Source organism: Cydia pomonella, chromosome 11 (genome assembly GCF_033807575.1).
Source record: "Cydia pomonella isolate Wapato2018A chromosome 11, ilCydPomo1, whole genome shotgun sequence".
NCBI lineage: Eukaryota > Metazoa > Arthropoda > Insecta > Lepidoptera > Tortricidae > Cydia > Cydia pomonella.
Genome location: NC_084713.1, coordinates 17,528,407 through 17,543,607, shown reverse-complemented (window position 1 = coordinate 17,543,607; position 15,201 = coordinate 17,528,407). Strand labels below are relative to the sequence as shown.

General features: G+C 35.6%; 1 protein-coding gene across 1 annotated transcript; it reads left to right on the top strand.

The window, feature by feature from the left end:
* Positions 1–1,128: 1,128 nt before the first annotated feature.
* On the top strand, positions 1,129–13,053 carry LOC133523024 (organic cation transporter protein-like). The gene is made up of 7 exons (XM_061858526.1): positions 1,129–1,733; positions 6,225–6,420; positions 8,572–8,672; positions 10,111–10,262; positions 10,700–11,326; positions 12,138–12,319; positions 12,873–13,053. Exons 1-7 carry the CDS (start codon positions 1,561–1,563, stop codon positions 13,029–13,031), a joined length of 1,590 nt encoding a protein of 529 aa, XP_061714510.1. The 5' UTR covers positions 1,129–1,560; the 3' UTR covers positions 13,032–13,053.
* Positions 13,054–15,201: the final 2,148 nt, after the last annotated feature.

Below are 15,201 nucleotides of genomic sequence, written 5' to 3'. Positions count from 1 at the left end.
GGGGTTGTCCTTAGTCTCTTACTTTATATATTGGACAAAAGTGTGACCACGTGCCAAAGTATCAATGGACTTTGATATGATATGATACACGTATCGTATCATTCAAATCATTGTGTTTCGACAGAAACCTAAACTTTAAATTCGTTTATTTAAAACAACACACATGGCTTTACGGTTTTGGGGCGTCAAATGAAACTTCGCGTAAACATAGGTATAGTTTGGCAAACCTAATTTGTCAGTAAATAAGAACCAAACAAACACTCATCTCTTTCTTTTGGGTGCTAGTACTAGCGTAAGACAAAGTCAGAATGAATCTCTCAGTCTATGTTTGAAATGAGACAGTCCCTAGCCATGCCATAGTTAACTTATTTCTATTATGTTTAACCTGAAACACCACTATGCAAATATTGTTTATGCTACATATTGGCATGATTCAAAAGACGAAAATAACTGCCATGTGCCCATGGTGCTGCCTGCGTGCGGTGTACTAATCGAATACCACTGCGAACGATGATAAGGCCAGAGGGTCTGCCGCGCGCGAACATCGAAGTTCGCTCGGGCATCTTTCTCTTTTACTCCAATGAAGGCGTAATTACAGTGACAGAGAATGATGCCCGCAATTTGCTGCGGACTATTATGAATCAAAACTGTATTCCAGAGTAATTAAACGTGGATCATTTTCTGTGGAAATTCAAAGTGACCCGTTTTTGCTCTTGACTGTATACAAATATCTATTGATAAGTATGAATCCCCATACACTTTCAAATATTTTAGAATTAAAACAGACTTTATTTCATTATGAAGTATTCGTTCAATTGTCATATTCAGAGTCAAACATTAATAAAAAATATTAAACAATCCAATCCAGTATTAAATAAAAAAAAAAATGTTATTATACCTGCTAACATAAATATCAAGTTTTAAAATGTGAAACATAGCTAGAACTCGTATGACCAGATCAAAGGCTAAACTATAAAAATCGGACAAGTGCGTGTCGGATTCGCCCACCGAGGGTTCCGTACTTTTTAATATTTGTTGTTATAGCGGCAACAGAAATACATCATCTGCGAAAATTTCAACTGTCTATCACGGTTCCTGAGATACAGCCTGGTGACGGACGGACGGACGGACGGACGGACAGCGGAGTCTTAATAATAGGGTCCCGTTTCACCCTTTGGGAACGGAACCCTAAAAAGCAGTTACATAACACTTTTAACCGATTTAATCTAATGTTTATAGTGTTCATGTGCATGCGATAAAATAACATATACCTATGTTACTCGTACATATTGTAGCAGTCTTTACTTATATATTTTTCATTTACCACGACGCCTTAGGATATGAAATTATTGATGCCAATTGATATAGCGGCGATGTTTCGAGATTCGCGTTGAAAATTAGTATCACACAAGCATTTGAGTCGTTTGGTGATCTCAATGAGGAAATATTTTAAATAGTGCTTAAAAAATATATATTTAAAAAAAGACAATATTTTAACTAACAATAAGTAGAGTGCATATAATAAAATATTTAAAATTAACGATAAAATTTTAAATTATAATGAAAATTAAAGTAACTTCTAAAGATGAGAAATCAAATGAGGATGTGTTCACAAAATTGTGCGATTTCGGAACGTTCCAGACTGTTCAGTATTTTTTGATTTGTTTGCCGTTGGTAATGGTGTCCATGATGAATGTGAATTATATATTTGTTGCGGAAAATGTCAACTTCAGGTAAGAAAAATGTTTACAAAAAATCACTTAAAAAAAACACTTGTGTTGGTGTAACAAGGTGTTCAAAAAAACAATATCACATGTATGCGATTAGGTATAAGGTATAATGGATCGTGGTAACGCGGCAAGTGTGAATGGGCATCTTTGCTCCCATACAACTCCGGTGGGTTGTGTTAGTCTATTCATCATAAAAGTTTAAGGAGATTTTTTTAAATATTGCAATAGGTATTTAAAACTAATCTTATCTTATTCAAAATACGAATGAAAAATAAGGGTAGGATTTGCGCGAGTTGCAATTAGGAATGAGGTCTGACTGTTGTTCTAAATCTATTATGGTTCTAAACCGCAATTTTTTAAAACGAAACATCTTTTTGTTAAATATATTTATTTCCACACAATCGGTATGTAGTTCTTGACAAATAATACAATTTTGTTTTTGTGAAAAAGTAACTTTTTTGCCATAAATACATAATATTGAAATCACATATCTCAAAATTAGCTTCGCGGAGGAATACAGTAACTGGAAAACATGCAATAAACAAGCTTATGCACGCATCACGATCACGTTCTCCCTGCATTTTTTTAGTTATCATAAATTGATCGGCGATTGGCCCTAGTCACACCTGATGGAAAGTGAAGACAGAGCTCACCGGTTCAGTAATAGCATATTACTGGACATCATACTATACCATTACCCAAAACCTGACTAAAACACTAACGGCAGACGAAAATATTTCAAGAGCTTTCTCAGATCAAGCATATCAATCAATCGTTTATTGATAAGAAGCATTACATCTTATTTAACATTTTCTCTTTAGCATACTTTACACACCAAGAAAGATTATAAGTATGTCATTATTCATTCAAAAATTAACTTACATTATAATTTCAAATTAAATTATTGGACATCATTAAACTATAAAACATAGAATTATGCCACAGGCATTTGGAATATTTCATTAATCTATTCATTTACCGAGTATAAAGCTTTGTCTATTAAGTACTCCTTGAGCTTGGTTATAATTATAAATATAGTGTTTCAAGTCATTGGGCAACCAGTTGGTCATTTTGAGACCTAACACACATTGCTCTGTTTTTTTCAATCACAGTCTATTTCGGTGAATATTATATATCCATGACCATAAATTGGACCACGCATTGTGAATTCCTCTTCCTCGAGATTCCTACGAACAACTTTTGCCATTTCTAATATATAAAGACCTGGAATGGTTATTACTGTTAATTTATTTATTAAGGTCACGGACAGGCGTATCCCATTGCCATTATCCATATTACTCTTTTTTGGAGCATTGACACCCTTTGTCATCTGTATGTCAAATCCATGAGTGATGATTGACTAAAAATAAGCAAAGTAAGCATTTCTAACACAATCATTGTCCGTCATTTTTAGACGTGAGATGGCGAAGCACGCTTTTCCCAATCTATTGCAAAATTCATCAATATGATCACTCCACTTTAAACCAGAATCCAGAATGGAGAATTTCCTAGGAACGGTTATGTTATCCAACTCAATCTTAAGTGTTTGTAGTGGCATACCCCTAAGATTGATTTGAATGACATTCGTCTTGTCTAGGTTGAGTTGCATGCCATTTACCGTAAACAAATTCTTTACATCTAAACTTTATACTGTAGTTACGTAAAATTGGCCCCAGAAACAACAAAAACACTATAATCCGCATACGCTATCAGTTGACCATATATTTATTTATTTTGACCATGAAATGTGCATGCTGATAAATCATTATTATTATTAGATCTTTTACACAGGCGTTGTATATCATCTAAATATATACTTTTTAGAAATGATCTCTCCAGAGACCCGATTTCTTCTCTATTCTAGTTTTAGGGTATGCTTGCTGAAACATTTCAGCAAGCATTTCCTAAATGTGCATTATTTAAATGTGTTTATACATACATATGTATAAACACACATAAATTTATTAAACACGTCCCAATTACACGCACTGTAGCACATAAAAACTCGCCTGCTGTGCGGGCTTTAAGGCTGCTGAACTCCCTTCTGTCATGGGCACCAGATTGTGATATGTTTGCAAGTCGATGGACGGCTGTGTATCATATGTGTCTGCGGTATTGCGAGGTGATGGACGAAAGTTGATTATGATCTGTTTTTCCTAGTGTGTAATCCTATTATATAATCTGAATTGTACTGTATTGTACATTTTTAGCAAGCTGTAAGCTTGTTAGAGTGACACGACCAATTATTACAGTACAGTCATCATATCCGCACCTACGGATTGTGTTTGATCTGGTCAGTCCAGTTTAACCTCTTTTGATCGCATGCAACCTTTCGTTCGTTGACCGCAGAACAATTTTTAATATTGTATCAGAAAAACTAACCTAATCTCAAAAGCTTTAAAGAGTATAACCGCGAAAAATTATAGCGGTACAGAAGAAGAAAAATCACATTATAATTTAATTCAACGGGACTTAATCGCATATACTTAAAAATTACCTCCGACGTTTCGAGGAGGGCATTGTCTCCGTGGTCTTGGAGTAAACGTGTCAACATCGTGAAATTTTAAATCAGTATTTCACCGAACCTAGACCCAAAAAAGCTAAATCTTCATCAACACATGCAGTTCAGCAATAGATGCTACGGTAGCACATGGTATACTCGTAATAATACAAGTATCTACATCGACTACTAAAATGAGAACCCTTCTTTAGCACGTAAATAAGGGCTGAAACAGGGGTTCCCAAAACAGTGCGTCGCAACGCCCTAGGGTATCGCGGAGTTTTCTCAAGGACGTCGCGAGCTGAAATGCTCACTTCACGGCTTTATATTCTAGAACTACACACGGTCTCTTCAATTATAAGGCAGAATATGTAAAGTGATTCATACTACGAATACGAAATAGATTGGGGAACCATTTTAACATATTTATTACATACGCTGAATTTATCTCTACGGACGACCATGAGCAAAACACGTCTTCCGGGGCAATGGGTTACGGTCAAGATCATTGTCACTTCATTGATAATTTTAACGACCATGATAATATTTATCATTGTCATTAAACAATCAAACTAAGAATTTAACAATAGGTATCTAATTCTTGATGTCAGTTATAGAATATAAATAGCATAATACAATGGAAAATGAAAACAAAATGACAGCACCGATCCAAATATAATTTGTTTGTTTATTTACCTCAATTCATTGTTATTTAATTAACTTAGACACCAAAGCGAGTTAAAACAGATAGTGAAAAAAAAACCGGCCAAGTGCGAGTCGGACTCGCACAGGAAGGGTTCCGTACCATTATCTATAAAAACGGTCACCCATCACAGTACTGACCCCGCCCGACGCTGCTTAACTTCGGTGATTGGCTGAGAACCTCGAGATTGGAAAGAAATATTTATTTTATTCTGTACCCCTAGTGTAAGTTTATTCGATGGCGTAACGCGACGTACGCGTTTGCGTTAAGTCTCATTTTGTATGTTGTTGTAGTACAATTTTTATTTATTCAGATTACAGGAAAAAACATAAAGTTGTGTCATACAGTAACAAATGTAACAATAAACTTAATACTAACCGAAGACGCGTGACCATCGCCTCACATACCTCTTAATACTTAATACATTCGAGCACTCTTATAATCTACAAACAATATTATAGCGACGGCAACAGCTTTACAGTTGAAGCGCTAAAGCGCTATTGCTGCAAAAATGAGTCTGTCGAGGTCATGCAATTTGTCGCCTTACGTGCTTACAACGTACCTACCTTACCTACTAACGTACGTGTTGCGTAAAAAATATTTTCAATCCAATTCTAATACGTTAAAAGCTTGTTCTAGAAAAGTAGTATAGGTCAATGACTGGTATGATTATCTAACAACCATGTGAATAGAAATAAATGTACTGATTAGATATCACAGAGAAAAAAAATATGGCTATTTGTACAAATATTTACAAAGTAATTAAGCATGTAACATTGGGAATCACATGTTGTGTTTAATTAGATAAGATAATATTCCAAAAAATGGTAGTTATGTAATGGCAGTACCTCCGGCAAGACAAGCCCAGGACTACCAGGGGGAAGCGCAAGGGTACCACCTACCTTTTCAAGCGCTCGTCGTTGTCTTGACCCCCCCCCCCCCCCCGTTATCCCGTTATTACGTAACAAAATATTTCTAACATTCCACGGGTACAGGAACCTTTTTGCCTTTGGTGCTTACGTTATTATTAACACCGCTACATTACTATTGCGGTGCTAAGCGACGTAAGCGCCAGCCGCCATCCGGTGAGTAAGGTTGCCAGAGCTCAGGCGTTGCAGGCGTACATAGGCTACGGAGACTGCTTCGTATTAAAAAAAACCTTTTCCCGTGGAACACATCTTGTTACAGTTATGCAAACATTTCTTTCAGTACGGCGGAATATTGCGTACATACTCGGCCGAAAAGAGAAAAAATAATAATATTACGTAATACGAGTAAATCCTTTTTTCAGATGCCGTGTCCCCGAATGTGACGATACCAACGCCACAGCGTCAACGCCCATATGGTGGCCCAGCGCATATGACTCCAAATGCATTAGACCAATATTCAACCTAACAGACGAGGCGACGTGCGAAAACCAGATGGCTGTGGAATTCAGAGAGTGTGATGAGTGGATTTATGAGCATAGGAATTCCGCTGTTGTTGAGGTAGTTAATTAGGATTTAATAAATATTTTTATTTAATGATAGTTGCCAGACAAAGCTGCATTACCAACAAGAGTAAGTTTATTAATCAAGAAAATTAACCTACTTGCAATATCGCGTAAGTCATTGTGTAGACTACGCTTTTTAGGGTTCCGTAATCAACTAGGAACCCTTATAGTTTCGCCATGTCCATCTGTCCGTCCGTCCTCGGCTTTGCTCCGTGATCGTTATAGTGCTAGAAAGCTGCAATTTGGCATGGATACATAAATCATGCATGGCAACAGAACGGTAAATAATAAGTGCCTAAATGGCTGTGACACGGGCACACAGATGGACGGACGGAAAAACGGATATCGACGAAAGTATATTAATTCCGTTTCTACAATTGGGCTACGGAACCCTAAAGACCATCGAGACTAGATACTTTCATGCGTAAACAGTACGCAATATCTTTCTTGTCTTATTTAATACACATAAACAAAAAACTATTATTGTAACTAACTAATAAAATCGAGATGATAAATATAGACGTGATGATCATTACATCTAAGTCACGTCCTATCATCGTGGCGACTAGATAATTGTTGTAATAATTATTATAATAGATACACTTTAATCGTTATGCACGTAATCCATTCATACGGATATATCGTTATCTAAAGGCCGCATGCGTGATTGCGTAACCGCAACTTACGTTTTTTCCCGTAAGTTTCGTAAGCTGAACAGGAATATACGGCAAAATTCTGGACAGCTTATGACATAGCCACCATATGTTTTAGTGTAAATGCGGATTTCTGGAGACCGATTTCTAAATTTCGAGCACTTGATTTCGACACGCAAACATATGTGGAAAACGGCGAACGAGCGATAGAAGTTTTATATTGTATAATTAGTAGAATTTAAATGCTTAGTAGTAGAGATATTATTAAAGGGAGGACACGAAATTGAACGGTCGAAATTATAAAATCGGCCCCTTGTAACATTAAAATGGCGAAGTCTTCTCGAGAATATTTTTATTTTTTGCTTAACACCCCGCAATCCATCCAATTTGTGAAGTTCAGCTATCCCTTTACTAAAAGCAACTCCCGAACATCGCTCTATAATATTGGCGCCTTTCTGACATATCTTCATTAATAAAAGGGAGCCTGTTAAAAACAAATTAAAAAATTAATTAATAGAATCAGGCGTTACTTTGCGGAAATCCATGCTAATTAAAACAAGTAATATTACTTTGCTAATCCGCGAGAAAATAACGTGTTAGTCAATCAGTGCTAACCCGTTATACTTACTTGCGTATTTTTACATGCAATTAATGTTCCCACCCTCCCACCGCAAAAATAAATACGCAAATAAATATAACAACCCACCACCAAAAGTACAAAACTCGACACGTGTTTCGCCTCTCTACGGTTTGCGTGTTTCTCCTGAGGATGCCTCGTAGAGAGGCGAAACACGTGTCGAGTTTTGTACTTTTGGTGGTGGGTTGTTATATTTATTTGCGTATTTATTTTTGCGGTGGGAGGGTGGGAACATTAATTGCATGTAAAAATACGCAAGTAAGTATAACGGGTTAGCACTGATTGACTAACACGTTATTTTCTCGCGGATTAGCAAAGTAATATTACTTGTTTTAATTAAAAAATTATCTAGTGTAGGTAACTAAGAAAGTTGGGCTTATGGTTGACACATAATTTAACGGGTCAAATAGACCCCTTTTAAGAGTCCCCGGCAAGAGCGGCCGAATTTCATCTTTCCATACAAATGAAGTTTTGTTCTCATTTTAAAACTACGAGTTAGATTGTAATGAAACTTTGTACATACAATGACATAATGTATATCTAGGGCTGAAATTAGTTTAAATTGCTTCACCTTATAAAACAAACGAAATAAAGCAAAAATAAGTTTTGTATAAAAATCTTAAATTCGCTGTATTTTTTAACTACGGTATCTGAGGCTACAGGCCTATGCCTGTAATTAGTATATAGATATATCTATATATACCTTATCCTATTGTAAGTACAAAGTTTTAAAGCAAAATTGCTTTGAAGCTATTCGTATTAAAATGAGAGCGTAATTACGTTTGTATAGAGAACCGAGCTTGCTGGGGACCCTTAAGACACGTAGACATTACCATAACACTATTTTCACTTCTAGCTCGATATTGGATGCCAATCTTGGAAAGCATCGTTTGTAGGCAGCATCCACAACATAGGAATGTTGTTTTCAATGATATTGATGGGTTGGATAGCAGACAGGTAACTCACTTTCTCATCTTATTTTACTTATATATACGAGGTTGTTATACGGGACGCGACTATTCTCAGTAGTATAAGCAACTTGTAGCTGAAACAACCCAATAGCCAAAAAAAATGTTGGTTCAATTCGACAACCAGGATTTTTCAAATTAGTAAAAGTTGATCATAGAAATGAGTACAATCTCGTACAGATATCTTGTATCATCTAAAACATGTCACCCAGTATTTGATAAGGTGGTACAAAAGCAGTATTTCCGACTCAGCTGATGCCTAAAAACCGTGTTGGCCGAAACGTTAATGCAATTAAAAATTATTGGCCAATAACCATTATAAATGGAACCGTAAACTGTAACCGTCCGTTACGGTTACGGTTCAATTTATAATGGTTAATGACAATTAACGTTCGGCCAACACTGCCTAAAAATACAATAGGATACATATCCTCCGCCTTCAAAATCACATTCAATCTTCACCATTAAAAAAATTGCTCTTACGTGACACAAAAACATGTCTAGTAGATAAATACCTATCAACTTTCTATTTCTAGTACTCAGTCCAAAGTACTAGTTTTGAAACAACGCACCAAGTATCTGCCATCCTGAAGTACCTGTGTACTCTTCCAAATAGAGACATATTCGTACAGTTCGCATACAAAAATATATGTCACTATGTAATTGTTCTACGAATAGAGACATATCTCTTTTTCTTCAGTTATTAGAGAATGCAAGATATTTTTGGCGCGTAGTCTGATCAGTCACTTTTGATACTCACTGTATCATAATTAAACAAAATATATATTCCTGTATGGTATATTATTGCTACATATCGGTAATACCGTAGCATTTTGGAGGCAGCATAATAAATTTAGTTAAAGTCATCCGTAGAGCCAATTACAAGCTAAATTGATTAATTAGAGTTAACACATTCACTGCCAAGAACACACTAGTTGTGTTCATTTTGTATTGGAAAAGGGGCGCTCCGAACTAAAAAGTGCACTGGTAACATTTATTTTACATTTATTAATTAAGATTAAAACTTTTAGAACGCTATTTGACTTTGATTCTTATTCATTCACTGATATCTGTTAAATATCAAAAAGTGGCACCATCTTATCGGCTACACCTTTGGCCTTTGATCTATTAGATGGCGCCTTTTTTTTTGATATTTAACACATATCAGTGAAATAATAAGGATCAAAGTCAAATGACGTTCTAAAAGTTTTAATCATGTTTCCAAAGATGGCAGTAAATTTCCTGTGCCTACAAAGTTATCTTTGGCCTCTATTTCAAACTCTCTTTGATTTATATTTAGACCATATTGCTTAAATTTTCTGTACAGATTCTTTTAACTGTAAACCGACACCAAAATGATATGAGATTACCAGAAAATATCAAAAACGTCTATAACTGTTAATGAAAATACCTCGGATTAATTTCAGATTCGGAAGAAAACCAACTATAATAATATGTGCAGTAGGAGGAATAGTCGGAGTTTTTAAAATCTTCATGTCAAACTTCTACGCTTATCTGGCTATAGAATTCTTGGAGTCCTTCATTGCATCCGGCCTTTACACTGTAGCTATTGTTTGGAGTAAGTTTAATCAGCCTATCGCTAATTCTTAATGACCTTATAATTATAAACACGCAGATATTCGCATTAATATTTGTTCTCAGAAGTAAACCACTGCTGCACTTTTTAAACTGCACCAGGCCCCTCAAAAGTAGGTTCCAGCAGGCACCTACGCTCATATATAAAGTAATATTAAAGATACATACAAAAAACCGGCACTTTTGCCGTATCTATGTGTGCTGTACGATGAGTGGCTTCCAGACCGGTGATAGTAGATCTCGACTCGCAGTAGTGGAGAAAAGCATTGTAAAGAAACCATACAACTGCGAAGTTATAGGTGTATGTGACCAATCCGCACGACCAAGCGTGAGGTTAATATAACTATCCCTAATCCGACTTATGTAGGTGATTCTTTGGTGTCAAAGTGTTTTAAATTTGTAATTTTTATTTATTTCCAGTGATTGAAGTCGGCGGGGAAACTAAAAGAGTCTCAGCTGGCGTCATATTTTCGTACGCCATATACGTAGGCGAGGTAGCATTCGCCTTTATAGCAATGGGTCTCCAACATTGGAAATCTCTGATACTCTCCATATACACCCCTGTGATAATATTCGTCGTATACATAATTGTTCTGCAAGAGAGCACAAGATGGCAACTATTACGAGGAAAAACTAATGATGCAAAGAAAACGTTTAAAATAATTGCCAAGATAAATAAACTAGCATTAACAAATGATGAAATAGACAATATAAAGGAAGATGACTTAAGATTAAAATTCAACGTAGCTTCTCAAAAAGAAAAGGAGACTGTAAAGGATATTATCAAGTCTAAAGAAATAATGATACGTCTGGCTGTTATTTCTTTTTGTTTTTTCACTTCGAGCTTTGTATACTACGGGTTGGCTGTACAAGCAATATCATTGCCTGGGGACAAATATTTGAATTTTGCACTGACTTCGTTGACATCTTTTCCTGGAGATCTATTGGCATTTTTCACATTTTCTAAATATGGTAGAAGAATTTCATTACAAAGCGGTTATTTTGCCTGTGCCGCATTTATACTTGCGCAGGCATTTGCTCCAGAATGTAAGTATAATTATTGTACATTATTCTAAATAGATATGAATTTACCTATCTTACATGTAGACTTTTAAATTGGGTTCCGGCTTCCAAGAGATATCGCAGCGGATCTCTAATGCCCCAGAGCTGTAGGCACGAATTGTAACGCATTTTTTTAGATGGATACATAAACGGAATAAAGGAACGCATTTGATAATAAAGATACCAATTATAAGGACAATGATATTCTTACATGAACTTATCGATGTGCATAAGAGCAGAATTGTATGTCCACCATATGACAAATATTTTGCCATGAGAGAGCCCTAGAAGTCCTTACTTTATCAGTAACCTCACAATTTTATACAAAACGCAGCAACCGATTGATGCTTTCAGGGTGTGTATTTTGATTCTAACAACAGGTTATAAATTTGAGGATTGCCGTCAGTGCCAAAAGTGACATTTCTTCAACCAAAAACGACACTTTTAACACTGACAGATCGTATCCGTAATGCTGGCCATACACACTAGGATATACCTGCGTAGTTTTATCAACTGCACACGTAAAACGGAGCGTGTCCACACACGCTCCTTAAAAATTTCAGATTAAATGCATAATCTGTTCAATCAAAATATGCCTTCGGAGGGCCTTTGACCGCGAAACACGAAAATCGAAATTCCGTTATTTGCTGAGGCATGCAGATCTAGCGAAAACGCCACTTAAGCTCTTATTGTGAAACAATTGCGAAAGGTTCGCTCGCGTACAGTGCACGAGCGGTTCATAAATGCCATGCGTACGACATTTACCAAAATTATAATATACATTCGCTTGTTTCAGCAACTCCATGGCTAAAACTCCTACTGTTTCTACTGGGAAAATTAGGAACCGCTCTCTGTTTTACTGGAGTATACACTTACAGTTTAGAATTATTTCCTACTAGTGTAAGAGGATCCCTGTTTGGTTTTTGCAATACGCTTGCGAGAATCGGCAGTATGCTATCGCCCCTGGCTCCTTTATTAGTAAGCAAAACTTATTTAATATTTATATCTTATCTATTACCTTTAATTATCTCTTCGAAGTTATTTTAATTTCGGATCAAGTTCTCTACTGGGCTACAACCGCGAAAATCGAAGTTCGTCAATTGCGGGCATTTTTCTCTCTCACTCTAATTACGTCTTAGTGAGAGTAAAAGAGAAAGATCCCCGCAATTTGCAAAATTCGGTTTTCGCGGTAGGCCCCCTGGTATGGTAACATTAAGCTTGTATGTTTAGTTTTTATTAAATGAGATAAATATACCTTAACATATTCGGGTGAAACGAATAGGTAGGCTTATATGTATTAGGTAAATTTGGATATGATATGAATAACCATAATATTATATAATATTTTTACCTCTACTTCTGATGCTGTTTTGTCTCTGTATTTTTTTTTATTGAGGTGTGCAATTTAAATATTGTATTTGTATTGTATTGTAAGTTATGAAAGGCATCTAACTACATATTTTATGAAAAATTTAATCACGTTATTAAGCAGGATTAATAATAAAATTAAAATAAATACTTTATTTTTCAGGTTTCGGAACTGCCGGCTCTACCGTCGATACTTTTTTCTTCGACGGCCATGTTGGCTGCTCTATTATTGACATTCACTCCGGAGACGAAAAATTTGCCTTTGTTCGATACTGTGGAAGAAGTAGAGGCTTATAAATCAAAACTAACTACTAAGCTTTAGATGAATTATACTATATGGACAAGAAAAATAATTTTTGTTTCATTTATTAAATAAATAGGTCATACACTGATTTAGGTTTTATTTGTCTGTTTTGTAGGTAACAGCTTAAAATACAGGTGGAACTTTCCACTATCTCGATGAAGCATGAATTTACGTCTGGACCAGTATGAGCGATATTAGTTATTACGCTTCAGTACCCTGAACATTCGAACAATTGAAGAAAATAACGTACACCCATCTTACTTAAAGGCCGGGAACGCTAAGTGCGTGGTGTTGCTGGTGTCCATAGGCGACGGTTATCGCTTACTATCAGACGATTTGTCTGTTTGTTTGCTTCTGTATATCATAAAAAACTGAGAGCCTACGAGACTTTCGTCAAACGAAATTCCGACTTTCGCTGTACCTAGGCTATCTGAATATAATTTATGCAGTCGTTAGCGTAAATGTGAATTTTCAACTCATGGTAGCCTTACTTATGATATTCTGTATGTGTGTGTATAACCTAAATCTAGCTAAATACAAAATAACTCAAAAAAACGGCTGGCTTACATTTATGTTCTAATTCGGTCACATTTGCTTAAAATAATGCCTATCAGCCCACATGAATTCTTGAATTGTAATGTGGAATAGCCTCAATTAATATTGCATATGGGTTCAAGGAAAAACGTAAAAAAAATTACAAGCGGCTCGCATTCTTTTATCTAACCCAACATCGTTCAAACCGGTAAACAACCAGAAACTGTAGCAATTGTAGTGTTGACAATGAAAACATCTTGTTATTCATTATATTATAAATCAATACATATCATAAAGGTGAGGTGGGCATGATTACAGAGCAATGTTACTAATTCGGAATTTACACTATTAGGTAATATTGCTATATGACTATTCGATTACATAAAGTGCGTCGATAGAAAATCGAATTGAATTTTTGGATTGCATTTCAAATTTAAAAAAAAAAACTGATTATCTGAGTACCTCGCACTCTCGTGTACCTATTCAAATTAGTACTTATCTACGCGCTAGCACATGCAACCAACGATATATTTTTTTCTAATGATTAAATTCAATCACTAATAAATATATTTTCACCACACCAACTGGTAAGGCCCTCTTGATTGTTCAATCAAAAACTACAACAAAGTTGCATTTTATCCACATGCGGGTAAAACTAATCAGATACAAATTTTGAGTTGTTTCCTTATGTTAGCTGGTAGAATTGACTTTTAAATAATCATTTTGAGTAATACATTTTTTTAAAGTTCATTTGGATTTGATTTGGTTTGATTCTTTTGGTATTTCATAGTTAGTATTTTCATCGCGTTAGTGTAGTGCAAAATTTTGTGTTTCACTCTGAGGCAAAGTTTGTTTAACCCTCGTGCCTTGATACCCTCGCGACGCTCAAAATTCCCCTCTTGATCCACTTGCTAGGCTCGTGGTTCAATTTTGGAATCTTTCGCTTGCTCGGGTATCAATATTAGCACGAGCGATTAAACAACAACTTTGCCCCCTTGTAAAACAAAAAACTATTCCTATTTTAATATACTCGTATTTATACTACAATACACTTCTTTCAATATTTATTTTACCCACTGGACTGGTGGCAATATCAACAATGCTACCCTAATTCAAACCCCGAATTCGAAGTAAAAACAATTTCAAACTTCAATTGTGCTTCAAAATAATCGGATCATATTTCGAGACAAAAGTGCATTTTACTGGAATGTGCTAATAACGAGTAAGACAGGGGTGAATTTTAATTAAATGCGTAGGACATTAATGAGATGAAAGTGAACTCGGCTTCTTAATCGTGATTTGTTTGTCCAATATAATTGCGAGGGGTCAGGTTTCTATTGGAATTTATATGCGTTTTACGACGAGATCGCTTATTCGGAACAAAAGAGCAAATCGCTTTTAGATTGCTCGATTCCTACTTAATGTTATTAACGTGAAAGTTAACACAAAAAGGACTACAAACTTAACAGATTCTCGATTTTAGCATGCATATAATTTATAACCTGGAAAAGGATGTGTCTTAGAAAATAATCTATCTATTAATAATAATAAAGAATACATCCTCTGGTGTACAATGGGGGTCGCAATTTAGTACAAGCACTCTAAAGAGTAAAGGGTACGAATTGGGGGACATTATGACGGCTTAGGTATAAGC